The 17,699-nt window shown below is 43.6% G+C and overlaps 1 protein-coding gene across 1 annotated transcript; it reads right to left on the bottom strand.

The window, feature by feature from the left end:
• Nucleotides 1-37: 37 nt before the first annotated feature.
• Nucleotides 38-6,036, bottom strand: dusp5 (dual specificity phosphatase 5). Its single transcript, XM_010872757.4, has 4 exons — nt 5,504-6,036; nt 4,353-4,516; nt 3,331-3,550; nt 38-1,380 (listed from the first exon to the last, which is right to left on the bottom strand). Exons 1-4 carry the CDS (start codon nt 5,865-5,867, stop codon nt 923-925), a joined length of 1,206 nt encoding a protein of 401 aa, XP_010871059.1. The 5' UTR covers nt 5,868-6,036; the 3' UTR covers nt 38-922.
• Nucleotides 6,037-17,699: the final 11,663 nt, after the last annotated feature.

Here is a 17,699-nt window from a genome sequence, read left to right as displayed (position 1 = left end):
TGAGATGCAGTGGATAAAATAATAACATGGCTGCAAATTTACATTTTGGTGGAAACATTTATTGACATCCACAATTGTATTTTAGAAACACACAGATGAACAGACATGTTTTATAAAATAAATTAGGTTAAAATGCCTTGACAGGGCTTGTGAATAGGCAAAACATCACGTTTTCAACCTAAGGCATGTATTGCAGTAGTCCTCTGTACAGGGGTTTTACCTGCAGTTCAAAGTTCAAACAACTGACAGCTTTACTAGCTGTAGCAGGAAAAAAGTCACAGACTTTTCACCACAAGAATAAAATGTCCCATTGTGACTAAAATATTATGGGTCGTAATCCCCATAAAACCTTTCGGCAAAACTGGAAAAGCATCTCCTTGCTGTCATACATCATTATTTTCCTCCTTAGGGGATTTTTAGATCCACTTGAAATAAGGTCTGAGTTTCGTGTAGGCTTACACCACTTTGCCATTTTGATAACTGTCAATATCTATAGAACAAGTAGACTTTATCAATACATGCTAAATATAAGCAAAGACATTTTTTGTGGAGCAAAGTGAAGCAAGTATATTGACAAATGTTATCTTGTCCAGTCAAGATTTACACGGTTATCAAAACGCAGAGCCGGAGTAAGCCTTAAAACACAGCCTTTGTCTGAAGCGATTCTAAAATGTCGAATGGGATAAATGAATGGTGAAATACAAAAAGAAACCAGTATCACACTTTGCCTTTTGGCTTCATGGGGATTATGACGAGTCGATCACTTCGGTCAATACACAATCAACACAACATCGTCTCCCAGCCTCTTTGTTTCCGTTTAGCCAGCCATTCCACTTCCTTTCTGGCTTGTAACAGCATTTTGTTTTATGTTTTTCTGTGTTTCATCTTTCAAGTAATGTAAGACTTCATGAACAGTCACGTCTTAAGGCAGTGCAGTTATCGGGCTCAGTTTGAACTGGCGGAGAGGCGGGGGTTGGAGAGGTATGGGCTGGAGGAAGGAGGTAGGCAGCGGGGCGAATACTGTGGACGGTTCAAAGTCAAAGTTCTTATTATTGTTGAATGTGAGCTCCGTCGAACTCCCGAAGAAGGAGACTGCCTCCTTGGCCAAGCCACAAGGGGAGGTCGGCTTGGCGGCGGGCTCCGGGGGTGTCGCTGCGCCGAGGGGCGTCGAAGACAGGACCTCGGACTCGAACTGCAGCAGCTGACCCATGAAGTTGAAGTTGGGCGAGATGAGGGCACGTCGCCGTTTGATGATGTCAAAGGCCTCGTCAAGCTGCAGCCGCTTGGTGCTCATGATGTAGGCAAGGCAGATGGTGGGAGAGCGGGAGATGCCGGCTTCGCAGTGTACCAGGACCCTGCCCCCTTTCTGCTTCACGTGATCTGCGGACGAGAAGAACAAGGATCCTCAGGTTAATGACTGTGTGAACACTGTGTCAAGCCTTCACATCCCCTTGCACCATGCAACGCAAGTATTGAAGAACAGGACTGGGCCAAAACGCCGCAGAGGTGAATGAGCACTTCGAGTGGTGTTTAGCGACTGACAGGGATGAGAGACACTTCCTCGGCGTCTCAGCTATCACCAGCCTCCCCAACCCTCCTCTCTTCCTCTCACCCACACAGGACGTGTAAGAGCCCTGCTGTCATTCAATCATCACTCTCCCATTACACAGACACACACACACACACACTCTGTGCCCACCCACCCACTGTGGTGAGGCGGAGTGAGTCACTGCACAGCTGCACAAAAGACACCATAGTGTCTCTCCAACATTGACCGTTCTCCACAGAGTTCGCAGAGGAGCGGAGTCATTTATAGTCCCGTATCGCATGTTCCCGCAAACTACTCGACACGCGAACACTGACCTACATTCTGGCTATCGGTGTCCCACACACATTGAGCCGTGTGGGTGGGGGGGGAGTTGGTGGACATCCGGCTATGTTCTTTTTTTTTTTTGACAGCTCAGATCCTCAGAAAACCACATGAATGAATCATGAGGCTGCTCCTAGCTGGAGTGTCTGGAGGCCGGGCTGACTGAGAGCCTGTGGGTGTCTTAATGACCTATCCTCCGGCTGATGCACGGCGGCCGCGTCCCTAACAGCGCCTCGTCCACTATCTAGGGCGCCGCTTTTGACCCGCAACCGCAGTGCTCCGGTTGTACCCATGCACACTACATTGGGCATAGGGGTGCCATTTGGGAAGCCGGCCGAGAGTTGTGCTTTGCACTCAGACTGACGTTTTTTTTCCCAAGTGGTCGGTATATTCTATTTCTAGACAAATCGTTGACAGTAGGTCGACGCTAGAATATTCAACCTCCACCACATTGCATTAATACAGCTTTTATAAATAGACAAACAATTGTTTTTTTATTCAGTTTGCTGTGTGTGTGGGTATATCTGATCATGGTCATTATATTAGTATCACAAGAAGACGGCAAACCCCTGGCAACTGTCAAACCCCTGGCTAGCCTGTCAAACCCCTGGCTTGCCCAACTGTTCCAGGAAGTCATGCTAATATGCGCTTCTAGGTTTCAAACCTTTGTGCTGTCACATTAGGTGAAAGTGTCTAACCTACCATTGCCTGTCTTGTCAATAAAAGCGCTCTTAATGCATCTATCACTTTACACCTCTTTCCGTCATATATTTACTAAATGTTCCCATGGGGCTCTGCCCAGGGCTCGTATCACAAAAGGTCTCAAAGGGCTGATCTAGGATCCACCTGTCAAGAATTGTATTTATGGTGCTCCGAAAGGTCAAACTGACCCTAGACTAGCACTCCAATGTTAAGATGTTTTGTGCGTCAAAAAAAACGACTGAACCACCTCCATCTAAATCCTCCTCCATCTAAATCCTCCTCCATCCAAATCCTTCACACACTGGGACGCCCAGGTCGACTCATACACCTGTCACACTGACTCCCTGAAGGAGAGATCCAACCACACCCGGTAATAACCCTCAATAAGCCACGGGAGAGATTAGCTGGGAGCTGAGAGGCAATGACGGCATTGCAAAGTGTCTCTTTTTAAACTTAAGGGGGGGGGGGGGTGAGGACAGAGAGGGTGAGGACAGAGGGGGGAGGATGAGGACACGGTAGCTGTTGACCTGAATGAAGGCAATCAGGGGATTTGTGAAGGGAGAGGGAAGTAAAAGAGGAGGAAACGGAGGGAAGCTTAACCGATTAGTGAAAGGTTGTTTTTTTTCTTTTGGATTTTTTGCTTCTGCTTTCGCGGGCAGAAGATTGAAGTAAGAGACCTACGTCAATACGGGTTTTTAAATAGCGAGTTCTGTCTCTCTGTAGTGGAGGCGTTCCACTGCTATAGGGAGGAGACTCACCGATGAACTGGAAGGCCTCGTGGAAATGCGAACTGATATCTGCCGTGACGTTGTCTTCCACTGGGATCCACTTGTAGTCGTAGTGGCCCTTGGAGGGCCTTGTGTCCCTCCGTGAGACGTTCAGCAGGGCCGTGACCCCAAGGTCACTGAGATAGTCTTGCCTGGAGGCATGATAGGCACTGCCCAGGTACAGGAAGGGAAGGATTTCAACTGGCTTGCCCTGGAGAGAGAGAGAGAGAGAGAGGGGGGAGACACAACAAAGAGGAAGCAGGTGTTAGACATGAGAACTGCGAAGCGCCGAGATACAATGCGCTGGCTACACTTGCTGGACCTGATGAGACATAACAAAGACCTGAGGGGAGATTAAAAGGCCTGGGAGCTGTACGGTGCTGATGCCCTACACAGAACACAATGTGGCGATACATCCCAAGCATACGTCGATACAGCGCGAGACGCAATAGTGTTTTTTTGTACCATAAACAAGTTGATTGTGAGAAAAGGCCAGGGTTAATACTTTTTTTTATGCCAACTGGGTGTCTCTGACTTAGTGGCCGCCCTCTTTCATAGCCTGGGGAGGCAGGGAAGGCCAGCAGATACCAAATGAGTGTTGTAGATATGGTCTAACAATGGAAGCCTCTGTCTTGAGAATGGCCAGTAAAATATCGGCCTCCATGGCCAAATCTTAATTGTCCTGAACAGGACACATTTTGTGTAACTTCAAATGTTAAATCAGAGAGACAATGTGTGCCTTATTGGGCCTATTAGTAGGACTGTTGTTCAAAGAAACTACGAAACTGACTATTTTGAGTCTGCCTGATTAAATATCTCTGAACAAGTCTATATTGAGTTGTCAGGAAGACAAAATGACTAACACAGAACAGTAATTCTAATCTAACAGGGATATTCCACCCAAAGCCTAAGCCCCTGCCTCGCCCTCAGCACAGCCTGGGGGAAGTGGCAAGCCTTGAAAGAATAGGGAGCAAGCTAAAAAAGGAAGTTAAAGCCTGTTTTTGTTTCCATACCTGATCGTAATCTGGTTTGAGGTTGGAGCCCAGTTTCTCACAGCACAGGGAGATGCTTGACCTACACTTTCCGGTTTCAGTTCCGTTGTTCTGGTCGAAACCGGCGGGTTTCACGACCTCTGTGCAGAGTTCAGGGTACTGCCCGTGGAAGTTCTCAAAGCCACCTGAAGGAAAACATTCCCTTTTAAATAATTGCATTCAATAGAATTGTATGTGCTCTGGGACAAATGACTAGGAGAGTCTCACAAATATTCTAAATCCCAACCACAAAAATGTGTTTGACATGCCTAAATGATTATCTGATTTTGGCCTACAATACCATTAGCATATCATTAAGCCTAGCTGATGATCTATTTTGTTTGCGTTATAACATCATTAATCCTAAACACCAGATCAACTGCGCTTATAATGGATTACATAACCTGACTTAACCTTATTAAACCTCGTAATTAATGCGTCCGTCAATAAGGACATCATCAGGTATTTCGTGGGAACAAGGTGACAATCTAACACACTTTAAATTAAACGATTTGTTTGACAATGACAGAAAGATTTCAATTAGGCGAAATAAAGGTCTCAAATAGAACAAAGTTACCATTGCTGTAGGCTTAGAGAACATTCACACGCGGAAGATTTTCAGAACAACCAGTCATCTTCTCGAGATCTCACTTCTCGTACATTGACTCATCCGCGCACTCCTTCAGGCAATGCGGGACATTTTGTCTCTAAAATCTTGAGCTCAAAAATGTAATTCTTATATTAAATGGTTGCTAAAACACGGTCAAATCGGGTCAAATCAAATACTTATGACATTGAGCTGTGTGTAATTCCATAGAAAACGAACCCAGGTCTGATTATAAATAGGTTTATTCGAAGAAAGGGCTGACAGAAACAAAAATAGTTTTCTGTACAAAACGGGAGGACGTTAAGGTATATGAAACGTCAGCCAGATTAGATTATTTCTTGAAAATATCTATTTTTTTATAATGTGTGATTTACTAACAGACTAATTATTATAGGCTATTGGCTAAATAAATGTAACGCTTAAACGTGTATTAGCCCCGGACAGTGTGGAAAGTTACCCAGACAAACAAATAAAAAATACTAGGAGATTTGTAAGAATTATTTGATAATCTTATAACATTTCTCACCTTTTAGAAAACAGATATTTGCCCCGCTCTCCAGATGAGTGAGTGTATTAATCACAATCTGTGCGATACTGTCCTTTTTCAGTTTCTGCCAGTGAGGAGCCCGGTCATCCAGAACTACCACTGACGATATGCTCCCCTCTCGTAGCCGTAACAGGGCTTTCTCATCCGGGATCACAAACTGAAGAGGTACCGGCCCTCCTCTGGATCTCCGGACAACAACCGAGTTCAGGTTGGCATTGACCGAGCCTTTGATATTAGAGTTTGTGAAAGAAAAATAAGGTCGACAATCCACAATTAGAGAGCTTCCACATTCCTTCCTGATAATCTTCTTGAGGCGACGGCAATCTATGCTTGACACTTTCATGTTTGCTGCTAAAAGTTTGTAATACAGTGTTGTACAATTATTTTTCAAATAGTGTATGCCGTCTATAAGGCCGTCTAACTGAAACGACTGCAAGCCCTAGACTGTGTGGATCTGTACATTTCCTCCAAGGGGATTCCGTCAGATAGGTTTTATACAAATGGAACCTCCGGCCCGTGACATCACGAACCATATATGGACACCGACAAGGTATGATCCAAAGAGAGCCTGCCCACAGCAGTGTTGACTAGGCTCTACCTCCGCCGACTCTCTGAGATGTAGCGAACGCTTTAGATTCAGTCAACTTTTTCATTGCTATCCAAACCCGTTATCGTGTTTACCCTTCTATAAACGTTTCCAATCTCTCACATTTGAACAGATATTATGGCCCAGTTATCAAGAACTAACATAACGTCCTTTAACCTCCAGCAACGGAGAACGCGCTTTACACCTGCACTCAACATCTGCTCACAGATACTGTAGTCTATGATTAAGTAAACCGAATCAATGATTGACAGAATAGTCAAAAATACAGGTAACCTGTTGACTAAAACAAGGTACACTTCTGCCTGTATTAGTCCGCGCAAAACCTGTATTTAGCTGGTCGTAATCTCATAATGGAATAACTGTTCTTAAACGTCATGGTTCTGGACTCGCATGTAATTAAGTACTGAATGTTTTTTCTCCCACAATTCCACCTTGGTGTTCAGTATTGTGTAGGCTGTTTGCAGGGAAAATATGAACGGATAAATAGTAGCCTATTGCCTTTAAAACATTTTGAAAAGATAAACCACATTCCCTTGCCACGTACGTCTCTCTCCCACTCTGTTTTAGAAAAAATACACAAAATAGATTCGAAGAGAGAAAGACACGACAGCACAAACACTCAGAGGAATGAAACGTTGAGAGAGAAAAATAAAACACAGAAACAGAGAAAGTGTGAGTGAAACTGAGACCGGACTGCTCTGCTGCTCTGTCGGAGCCAACGACCACGCCGTAGCCGGTCCTTTAGCCGGTCGTGGGGGTGAAGCAGATGTCCTTGGTGCCAGGATGACAGGATGGAAGGAAGGTGGATGCCAGTGGATTAGTAACCAGGCAGTAATGTGGCCATATGGTCCTTCTGCTTAATCTGGGCCTGTGACATCATTCCCTGAGGACTGGGAAGCACTGACACCCTTCGATTCTTCATCACAAACACACACACGCACGCACACACCATGATTCAGTCTTGGTCTTGGACAGGTTATTCTCTTGGACTGTGTTTGTGCGTGCTCAGGTGACACACAATTTGTACATTTCTAAGGGGATTGACTTGGTTTCATTCATGCCTCGGTGCAGTGTGGTTGCTAATATGACGTTGTCTGCAGAACAGGCCTTAATCCTGCGTATTGTGAAGTTCTCAGTCCGCTGGGTGGTGTTTTGTGAATTGCGGATGACTCCACAGGTCCTCTTGTGTGGGTGTAAGTCTCAATGGAAAGTTACGGACGGCTATAAGTGCGTGACAGATACACATGCTGCGCAGCCTGTTGGTAAATGATTGAGTACTTTATTTTCTCTATTTGTGTGGCAACACTACTGCAACTAAACACACACGAAATCCAAAACAAACAACACTTGATTCATGTGAAACACGTAGCCTATCACCGGACATACGGGAAGCTGTTGTGGGTTCAATTTGTGTTTTTTTCCCTTCTAACTCTTGGGCTGGGTTTGGTCCCGCATGGCACGTTGTCACTCCAGACTGGCTCATTTGATTTACAACGGTCCATTATATTGAGTGAAAATGGACTGGACATCCAGGTAATTTGGCTAATACTTGGAAAATATTATTCCGCCATTAATGAATGTAGGCTATTTGAGACTTAAAGGTTGGGTTAAACGATCATGTAACATTTATCTCAGAATTTCGAAAAGCTATACACCTGTTTTGTGTTTTTTTACAGTATAGTGGACAATCCTCAACTCTAGTGTCTTGTTTCACTTCCTTTTTGAAGAAGATGATTTATAAAAAGTTTCCCATACAATGGCCACCACAAAGACAGACCCCTGTGTAACACACAGGTGCTTCCTGGTGGTTCTCTGACAGCAGCACTAAATTCCTCAGGCAACACACAATATCCCTGAATAGGAACACACGATTACTCACCTCAGCTGAGTGCTGGACAGTGTGTTCTATAGCAGTGGTTACCCAACCTTTTTCAGTAACTGTACCGCCAAAGAGGCCAAGTACCCCCAATGGTTCTTAGTACCCCTGGTTGGGAACCACTGTTCTATAGGGTCATTCCCCAAAATGGAGTTTGTTGCTGATGTTGTGGATTTTACAATCCAGTGTCTGTTATTTTGGGCAAATGCCAAAGGGGCTAGTTAATAATAATACTTTTTTTTATTATTGTCATTTGTTTTTTGTTTTTCTTTAAGTAAAATATTTTTACTATGTTAGAAATGCCAGGATGGATTTCCAGTTCCTTGTTACAATCATAAAACCTTCTACCATGGAATTATTTTCCACCCAAACTCTTCTCAGTCATATTCATACATTCCTTATAAGCAAGAATACTGCCAGTGTTTCAGAGAAAGGCTGTTTATACCGTTTATAAGCAGCAGGACGGCAATCAGACGTTGTGATAAACATTTTGGGACCAGTAAATAATTATATTATTGCACTAAATCTTGAAGATTAAGATCTTATAAATGCCGGAGGGGCTTAGTTCAGTGATTGTACCTGACCAGAACCCTACATATCTGCTTGTTTTTGCTTCAATATTTGTGCAAATAAAGTGTGAACAAACTTCCAAAATAAAACATGGTTTAAACTATAAACTGTATTTCCCAGATGTTTTTTTTTACATAAGCGGGTGGGGACCATGCTTTGTTTTTGTCTCCACCGCCGATTCCCATTTGACCGGTCGTTGACAGGCAATAAAAAGAGGACACACGTGTATCACTGTTCTGAATGATTACAGATACTGACAGCTGTATCTAGCTGTTTTCCAATGGACTTTTCCCAAAATGGTCATGTTGGGAATGTTGCTGATGTAGGGAATTCTGCAAACAAATATTCCTTCCCACACTGGTGATAAAATATAAAACAGGCAGGACTGGTCCTGAATTCTGGTGGTTCCAAAAAAATGTAGATAGTTGGCCAGTGATTCCTAGCAATCAGGAGTTGTTTATAACTAGCCTTATCAAGCCAACACTGCATTCTAATTGGAATTCCTCAGTATCTGACGGGAATAATGTTGCAGTATTCCCAATGAGCAATAAAGGGTCGTATTCTTTGCCCTAGGAAGTCTCTCGATCCACTGCAGGGAGCAGACAGGGAGTCGGGATAGCAGAACAAATTGAAATGAACGGGAAAAAAGAAGCTAAGCTACCAGACGTCTTACACAATTAAGATATTTCCATCTGAATGTGATCTCCTAGGTGATGCCCACACACGCGCACATAGGGGCACAAGGACACACATGCAAACACAGGCGCACACAGGTTTGACTGAATCATTCTAGGTTCCACCCACTGCTCTCTCCTGTGTGACAAGAGGCGGTCAGACAGGAGATAGATAGAAAGATGGGGGGAGTATTGGAAAAGTAGAGAAAGGTTCACCTTTATCCACCTCTGAGCTGTTGTTCAGAAAGCTCACAGAGAAAGTCTGGTCTGTCAGAATAAAAATAGCTGGGGCCTCAGGTGCTGACAGATTTGGCCCGCTCTGTTTGTTCTGTGTGTGTGTGTGTGTGTGTGTGTGTGCATGTTCGTGAGAGGTTCACATACATAGGCAGACATTCGTGCATGCACGCGCGTTTGCAAACCTCTGGGGTCGACATTACTGAAGAAATGTCCTCCTCCAAAAGTTGATGTTTTCATCTCACTCTCTGCTATCCAGATTAAAAACATCTATGGATGTTGTCCATTTGGGCTGTTGTATGTTTTTGCTGGTTTTATATACAGACAACATTAGCTAAGCATGGTTCCACTACCTCTTGAAGGTCACAGACGGTCAGAACACAAATTAAAATATGTGCCACAGTGCAGTGAAAAGGGATTTCTCCACTTTTCAGAATTTCCCTGTTTTTGCATATTTGGGTCATTGAATAAATTCAGATATTTAACTACAACATAATATTTACTGTTTTCATCAAAGGGGATCTATGTGAACAAAGAATACAAGATTTGTATATTTAATTTATTTACCGAACACAGGTATGCCCCTTTGTGAAAATGGGATTTCCTCCTGACACTCAAATACTGGTTGTGCACAATGACTGTAACCAAGAACTTCCTGTAGACGTTGATCAGTCTATAATGCCGCTACTGAAGAAACCTAACACACTCTTCCATGCAGAGCTGCTGCTTTTACTCAACAGATTCTTTAACACAAACTTTTTTTAATTTCAGGTCTTTCCCCAACATCTCAGTTAGGTTTAGGTCAGACCGTTGCTTAGACATTACAAGACTTTAAATGTGACCATTCCGATGAAAACGTATTTGATATAGTGCAAAGGTCAAATAGCCGAACGCGCACTTATGCACAATGCTCGCTGATCCCTACGTAAGGCCTAGCATTGTCCACGACTGGGTCATAGTTTGAGCTAACAGGGATGAAGGCTATGAACACACCATTTCTACATGCGCCATTTGCACATGCTACATTACTCCTTCCATTTGCCTCGATTGCACATCCAGAATGCCATTTAGATATGCCATTTGTACCCACACAACTATCATCCCACTTGTAACATACATTATACTTAATACTTGTACATTTTCTGCCCTCCTCTATTTGCCTTAATTGCACATTTAGTATTGCCATTTGTACTGCATTTGCCTTCATTACACATCTACACATTCCACTTGTAATATAATCTGCCCTCTTCTATTTGCACTTCTGCTTAGATACTAACTGCATTTTGTTGTACTGCACTTGTACTTGTTCAATGACAATAAAGTGAGTCACCTTTTCAGGTTAACGGGACTATAACCATCATTGTGACCCGCTGAGTCATTCTTCCCTGTCAACACCTTTATTACAGACACTGTGCTGGCACTTTAATTGGAAGAGATCATAAATATTGTCGTTACTTCTCTCCGAAATGTTCTGTACCTCTGTGTAGCTATGCCATGTAACCGTGACGACAGCATCACCAACATTGTTCCTTCATTGCTTTGCTCAGTTCTGACTTTACTTCTGCTTTTGGACAGGGGCCTTTCTAGATGGCCTTAAAGCAGTGCTCTATATTGAAAATAGGCTGTTATTTCATACAAACCCAGAGTGCTGAATAGAAGCTGAAGGGGAAATTCAAAAACCACATCCACTCTAAGCTGTGAAAACGCAACTGCAGTGCAGACTCAAGCTTATGATGAGCATTAGGACCACAGGCATGGAAGAGAAATATTCAAAACTATCCGAACAATCACTACCCTCTCCAATAAATGCCAAACTAGACGACTCATCCAAAGCTACAGGATGTGTCTACCTCCATGTATATTACATGCTTAAACCGAAAGAAAAGCCGATTCGTAATGGACTAGCATCTCAGGACACCACCCGTGAATGTGCTGGTGGTTCAGTTCTGTGACTCCATCTTTCGGTTCTACTATCAACCTTTCTGGTGGCCCGGACGCTTTGTTGTTTTTCTGAATAGCCGAGTGGAACGTTAGTGCTGCTTTGAGAAAGACTTATGCATACAATTTTAAGCCCCTTGATGTGAGTCAGAGAAGCTCTTAAACTTGAGAGCAGAGTGCCAAAGTTGTCATCTGTGCCAGTGTTGAGGAAGACTGAATAATATCGAGCGAGTGTGAATGTATTTTGGTCTGTTAGCTATCAAGGAAAAAGCAGATGACAGACATAGTGAAAACAATGAGTGACATTGAGAAAGGCTGATTTGAGAAGGTCTGTTTTGTTGTCAGTGTAAAGTCATCTTTTTAAGATCTAGCTTTACAAGAAACAGAAACACAAAGGTCCCACATATTGTTGGCTAGTGAATGTTGATCTGTATCACTGCAGTAGAGCTAAAGAATGCTTACAATTCAAATGTTTACATTAAACTGTAGTGTGCAACTTCTGCAACACAGATTGAGCCCTAAAATTATATTATAATAATCATAATGATCACATTTTCAGTAGCGTTTGTTTCCAGTCATATAGGTTAAAATTCAGCCAAAATGTATTAATTTGTTGTTGTTATGGTGACCTATTTCTTTCATTTGCACCATTCGTCATCCTGTGTGAAAAGCAGTGAAACCATAAAAAATGATTTACTTAAAAACAACCTTCAACTCTTATGGAACATTTCCTGAAGCTTAGAAAGAAGGGCTAGCCAGCCTTTGTTTTTCCGAGGAAGCGCATTCCCCTACCAACTGAAAAACATTCCACATAACAATTGGACATTTGTATTGTGTTGTATTTTGTGTGTGATGTGTGAAAATGTTTACAAAGGGGAAGGGATTTAAATGGACTTGAAATACTTTAGTGACTGCTAGAACCTCCTGTAAGAGTCTTAGGCAGAATAACTAACGTCCATTCTGATGGTCCCTCATTACCAAACCACTCCAAGATTATGGTCCTTTCATTACCAAACCACCACTCCAAGATCATGAAACCGACATTACCAAACCACCACGCCAAGACGATGGTACCTACATTACCAGATCACCACTCCAAAACAATGGTCCCTACATTATCAATCCACTACTCCAAGATGGTGGTCACTACATTACCAGATCACCACTCCAAGAAAATGGTTCCTACATTACCAAACCACCACGCCAAGACGATTGTCCCTACATTACCAGATCACCACTCCAAAACAATGGTCCCTACATTATCAAACCACTACTCCAAGATGGTGGTCACTACATTACCAAATCACCACTCGAAGACAATGGGACCGACATTCTCAAACCACCATTCTACACTAATAATACAAAATGCCCAACTCTGAAAGGAAGCATCACGGGTCACGTGGCAAGAAACCATGTCAAAGGTCTCCAGCAGAACAGATATAACAATATTTTCTATATTTATCTCCACCCACCCCCATCTAGCCACCCCTCTCTCTCCCTCTCTCTCTCTTTCATCCACCTCCTCCCTCCCTCCAAGTCCTTCTCCCTCTCTCCCTCTACACCTGTGTGGGGTAGAAAGCCAGAGCCACTCAGTTGGAATGAAAGGCAGAGGGACCATATATTGCACTGCTCCTCCCTTATCAGACACAGAGAATGCAGGGAGGGGGGATTGGAGTGTGGCTACGTCATTTCAAGGGGTCCTCCAAATTGCAACCCCCACCTCAAAGTCACACACACACAAACAGACACACAAATATACACATACAAACACACACACACACACACACACACATTCACGTTACATAGACACACACACATAAATACAGTTGTGTTCAAAAGTTTGCATACCCTTGGAGAATTGGTAATATATGTACCATTTGAGTGAGCAGGCAAAACACGTCTTTTATTTCTTATGGGATTCACATTCAACTGTATGTCATATATAAAAAGCCACAGGTGTGGGAAATTCACCTTTAATTGCCTTTTTCACCTGTGTGTGTCACCTTGTGTGTCTGTAACAAGGCCGAACATTCAAGGGTATGTGAACCTTTGATCAGGGACTTGGGTGATTTCTGTTCTCATTATGTTTTGAAAAGGTGCCAAACAACTATGTGTTAAGAAAGGGCTTTCATATGATCACTATCCTTAAATAAAAGACCAAAATGCCACAATTTCACAATTTCTGCCAAGGTATGCAAACTTATGATCACAATTGTGTATATGACGAGCGTTGGAGTGTATGAAATATGTATCTGATACTGTTGGAGGTGTTGACCTAGTGTCAACTCCATAGTTCCTGTCAAGTTACACACCTTTAGGATTATCACAAGCGTTGTAGGAATGTCAATTTCAATCTCTGCCCTTCTGCATTTCGAGAGGAACAAGAACTGTGAATGTTTCTGTGAGTGTTCTAGTTGGGACTATTGTCGTGATGAATAAAAACCTGTGATATTTAAAAAAAATCCACCATTACAGTCACACTTAAACAATTATTCAGATATTCAGTCTCAGATTGTCTGAGAGTTACAAGAATGGTTGGGTTGATGTCATGCAAGATAGGTGGGAACCCCCCCCCCACCCAAAACCACCTCAAAAACAGTCTGGTCGGATTCAGAACTAACAATGTTTCTCATTTACGTGAGATGTCACACTAGTTAGGGCCTAGAAATGTCAGGGGGTGAAGAAGAACGCCTCTTCAAATGCTACATGGCACATATGTGTTGAGCAATCGCATGTAGCGCTTCCATTGTGGGAGTTCAAATGAGACATGTTAATATAGTTGTCAGTCTAGGTGGTGGTTTGGCAGACATCTGTGGGTTTCTCTCTTCCTCTCTCCATACCCCCCCCCCCCCCCTCTGTCTTCTATACCATCTTCTCTTTAACGATGTCTCCGGAGTACAGAACTGGAGCCGAGGTGAGTGACTCATACCATCTGTAGTCTCCATCTAACTTCCCTTGCGTGTGTAGATGCGCGCGTGCTTTGTGCGTGTGGTGGCGGGCTGAGTGCGTGTGCGCCCGCCCGTGTGTACGCATTTGTGTACATTTGAGCATTTGTGCTTGTTTGTGTGTCCGAGAGTTTGTGACGTTGTTTTCCCGTTCCTAGTGGTTCTGAATCCCTCTCTGTCCGGGATGAGTGGTGGGGGGGGGGGGAGGGGGGGCATCCCTAAGGCATCCCTTCCCCCTGTCCTTTCTCCCCCCTCCCCCCCTCCTTCAGTCCTCACCTTGCTATCACACCAGAGAGGCTAATTTTATCCTGCCTAGACCCTCTGTTTTGATTAGCGGAGTTGTACTGTTCTATGAGAATCTCTCTGGGTTGCTGCTTCTGAGAAAGAATCGTTTTCACTGGCAGGCTATCAGATTTTATCTGGATAGGGCATCTAGCCTGGCATATTTTGAAGGGATGTCCAATTGCACTAGCTGTCTAAATTCCGTTGTAAAGACTTGAGGACAGATTTTGGTCATCTGTGTTTTGGCCTTCGTAGTTAAGCGTTGGTTTTTAAGCATAGGCGGTTCGTAAAGGTTTGACTGTTAGCAGGCAATTTACTTAATACTTCTACCCTCCTTTATTTGCACTTCTGGTTAGATGCTAACTGGATTTTGTTGTACTGTACTTGTACTGTTCAATGACAATAAAGTTGAATCTAAATCTAATCTAACAGGCAATCCAGGTCAGCTGATAGTAACTATGAAAAAAACGGGTTCTAATCAAGGTTCCGCACGTGTCACAACAGCGCTAGGCTAAAGCCCACATGCATAAGGCAGGCGGTGTAATGGAACAGGCTGCTACCAACCCAGACAGACTGTCCTCCAGGCAGACTGTCCACCAGACAGACTGTCCTCCAGGCAGACTGTCCCCCAGGCAGACTGTTCCCCAGGCAGACTGTCCCCCTTCAGTCTCTCCAGTAGCAGCGCTACACTGCTAATGGCAACAAGCATCAAGTGGGAATCACAACAACCAAGAAACGTGTCCTTGCTTATCATGTCACCCGACCCCACAGTGACTCATGGTTCTGCTGAGTCGAGGAGATTGAGACAAAGCAGAGGTGGAGCCCAGATTTGTGTGTGTGTGTGTGTGTGTGTGTGGTCCCTTACGACACAAAAGCTTCTTCACTCTCATCAATGAGAAAAAGCCATTAATCTCTGAGTTACACTGTAAGGGTAGGAGGATGGTTGCCAGATTTAAACACACGTGGTTCTGACAGGCTGGGAGAGAGTGGCTGATCCAAAAATACATCAGTGGAATAGCTGTGCACCAGATATAGGGCCTCCTATCCATTAAACGAACACAGAAACGTTACATTCAGATCATGCGACTCCGATTTGGGCTTGCTGAAGGAATCCCTGGTTCCCTCTCCGAACACAACTATAAATGTTTAATGACAGCGAGGGTGGACCTCACCGAATCAGGTCAGCTGTCAGGGTTTCCACAAAGCGCCCATTCAACCAAGATCCATCCCATCGACTAGCCCTTTCTTCCAACCCCACTGTTTCCTAACAGCTACTGATATGATCGCAATGAGCTGCGTGACCCAAGTGCCTCAGACACTCGGAAGACGCATTTTGCAGTCATATGATGAGCTGCAACTATTCCAGACGGGTTACGTGCCAGCCCGCCCCCAGGCCATCCTATATGTTCCCAGTGGTCACTGTAAAATCAGGGGAATACCATCCAATACATCATCTGTTCTGAGCAAGCGTTTCCTCCCCTCACGGCGATTAGTGATATAATGGAGTCGAGACTCAGGGGGTTTTCTCAGTCGTAACATTAGGGCTTTTCTGGGGGCATGTTGGGAAAGTCTCAGGTCCGCGGGCGGGCGTGAAAGTACAGATGTAGTGAAGTGGTTTCATATGTTCATAACTCCGTATGTCCAGTGTAGAGGTGTTTCATATGTACATAACTCTGTATGTCCAGTGTAGAGGTGTTTCATATGTACATAACTCTGTATGTCCAGTGTAGAGGGGTTTCATATGTACATAACTCCATATGTCCAGTGTAGAGGGGTTTCATATGTACATAACTCCATATGTCCAGTGTAGAGGTGTTTCATATGTACATAACTCCATATGTCCAGTGTAGAGGTGTTTCATATGTACATAACTCCATATGTCCAGTGTAGAGGTGTTTCATATGTACATAACTCCATATGTCCAGTGTAGAGGTGTTTCATATGTACATAACTCCATATGTCCAGTGTAGAGGTGTTTCATATGTACATAACTCCATATGTCCAGTGTAGAGGTGTTTCATATGTACATAACTCCATATGTCCAGTGTAGAGGTGTTTCATATGTACATAACTCCATATGTCCAGTGTAGAGGTGTTTCATATGTACATAACTCCATATGTCCAGTGTAGAGGTGTTTCATATGTACATAACTCCATATGTCCAGTGTAGAGGTGTTTCATATGTACATAACTCCATATGTCCAGTGTAGAGGTGTTTCATATGTACATAACTCCATATGTCCAGTGTAGAGGTGTTTCATATGTACATAACTCCATATGTCCAGTGTAGAGGGGTTTCATATGTACATAACTCCATATGTCCAGTGTAGAGGTGTTTCATATGTACATAACTCCGTATGTCCAGTGTAGAGGGGTTTCATATGTACATAACTCCGTATGTCCAGTGTAGAGGTGTTTCATATGTACATAACTCCGTATGTCCAGTGTAGAGGGGTTTCATATGTACATAACTCCGTATGTCCAGTGTAGAGGGGTTTCATATGTACATAACACTGAGTGATTTATTGGTGCGGCGCGGTACACACGGCACATTATTATTTTAGAAGAAATAAGCCCTTAATGATCACTGCGAGAAAAGGTGTTTTAAAAAAGTATTTTCCGATCTTGTAGCAAAGGGAGCTGAATTTTGTCTTCCTGGGTGAAAGCAGTCAGTAGGCAAGTGAACTACTTAAACTACTTATCCCTGTTAGCAGTACCCCCGCTGCTCGTTAGCAGGGCTAGACGTCTCTCACTTTGAAGAGACGGGTGGGGTTAAGTGTTAATCTGGTTACTATGCTTCCTGTGCCCTCGCACTAAAGAGAAAGAGGTGCAAAAGTGACACTCATTCTTCTCTCCCACTAGCCCTCTCCTTTCAACAAACTCAGACACACTCACGGACCCAAACGGTCAGATTGTCCGCTTAACGCAAAAGAAAATGCGCCTTTCAGTGACATCAGAATGCAACACGGTGCTGTGAGGTTGAGAGAAAAAAAACAACATTTATAGTACATTTAAAAACCCAAAGAGGACATCCTGCTCGCATGACTTC

The sequence above is a fragment of the Esox lucius genome, chromosome 9 (genome assembly GCF_011004845.1).
Source record: "Esox lucius isolate fEsoLuc1 chromosome 9, fEsoLuc1.pri, whole genome shotgun sequence".
NCBI classification, from domain to species: domain Eukaryota; kingdom Metazoa; phylum Chordata; class Actinopteri; order Esociformes; family Esocidae; genus Esox; species Esox lucius.
The sequence above is the reverse complement of the archived record's forward strand: the minus strand, read 5'-3'. Positions and strand labels throughout refer to the sequence as shown.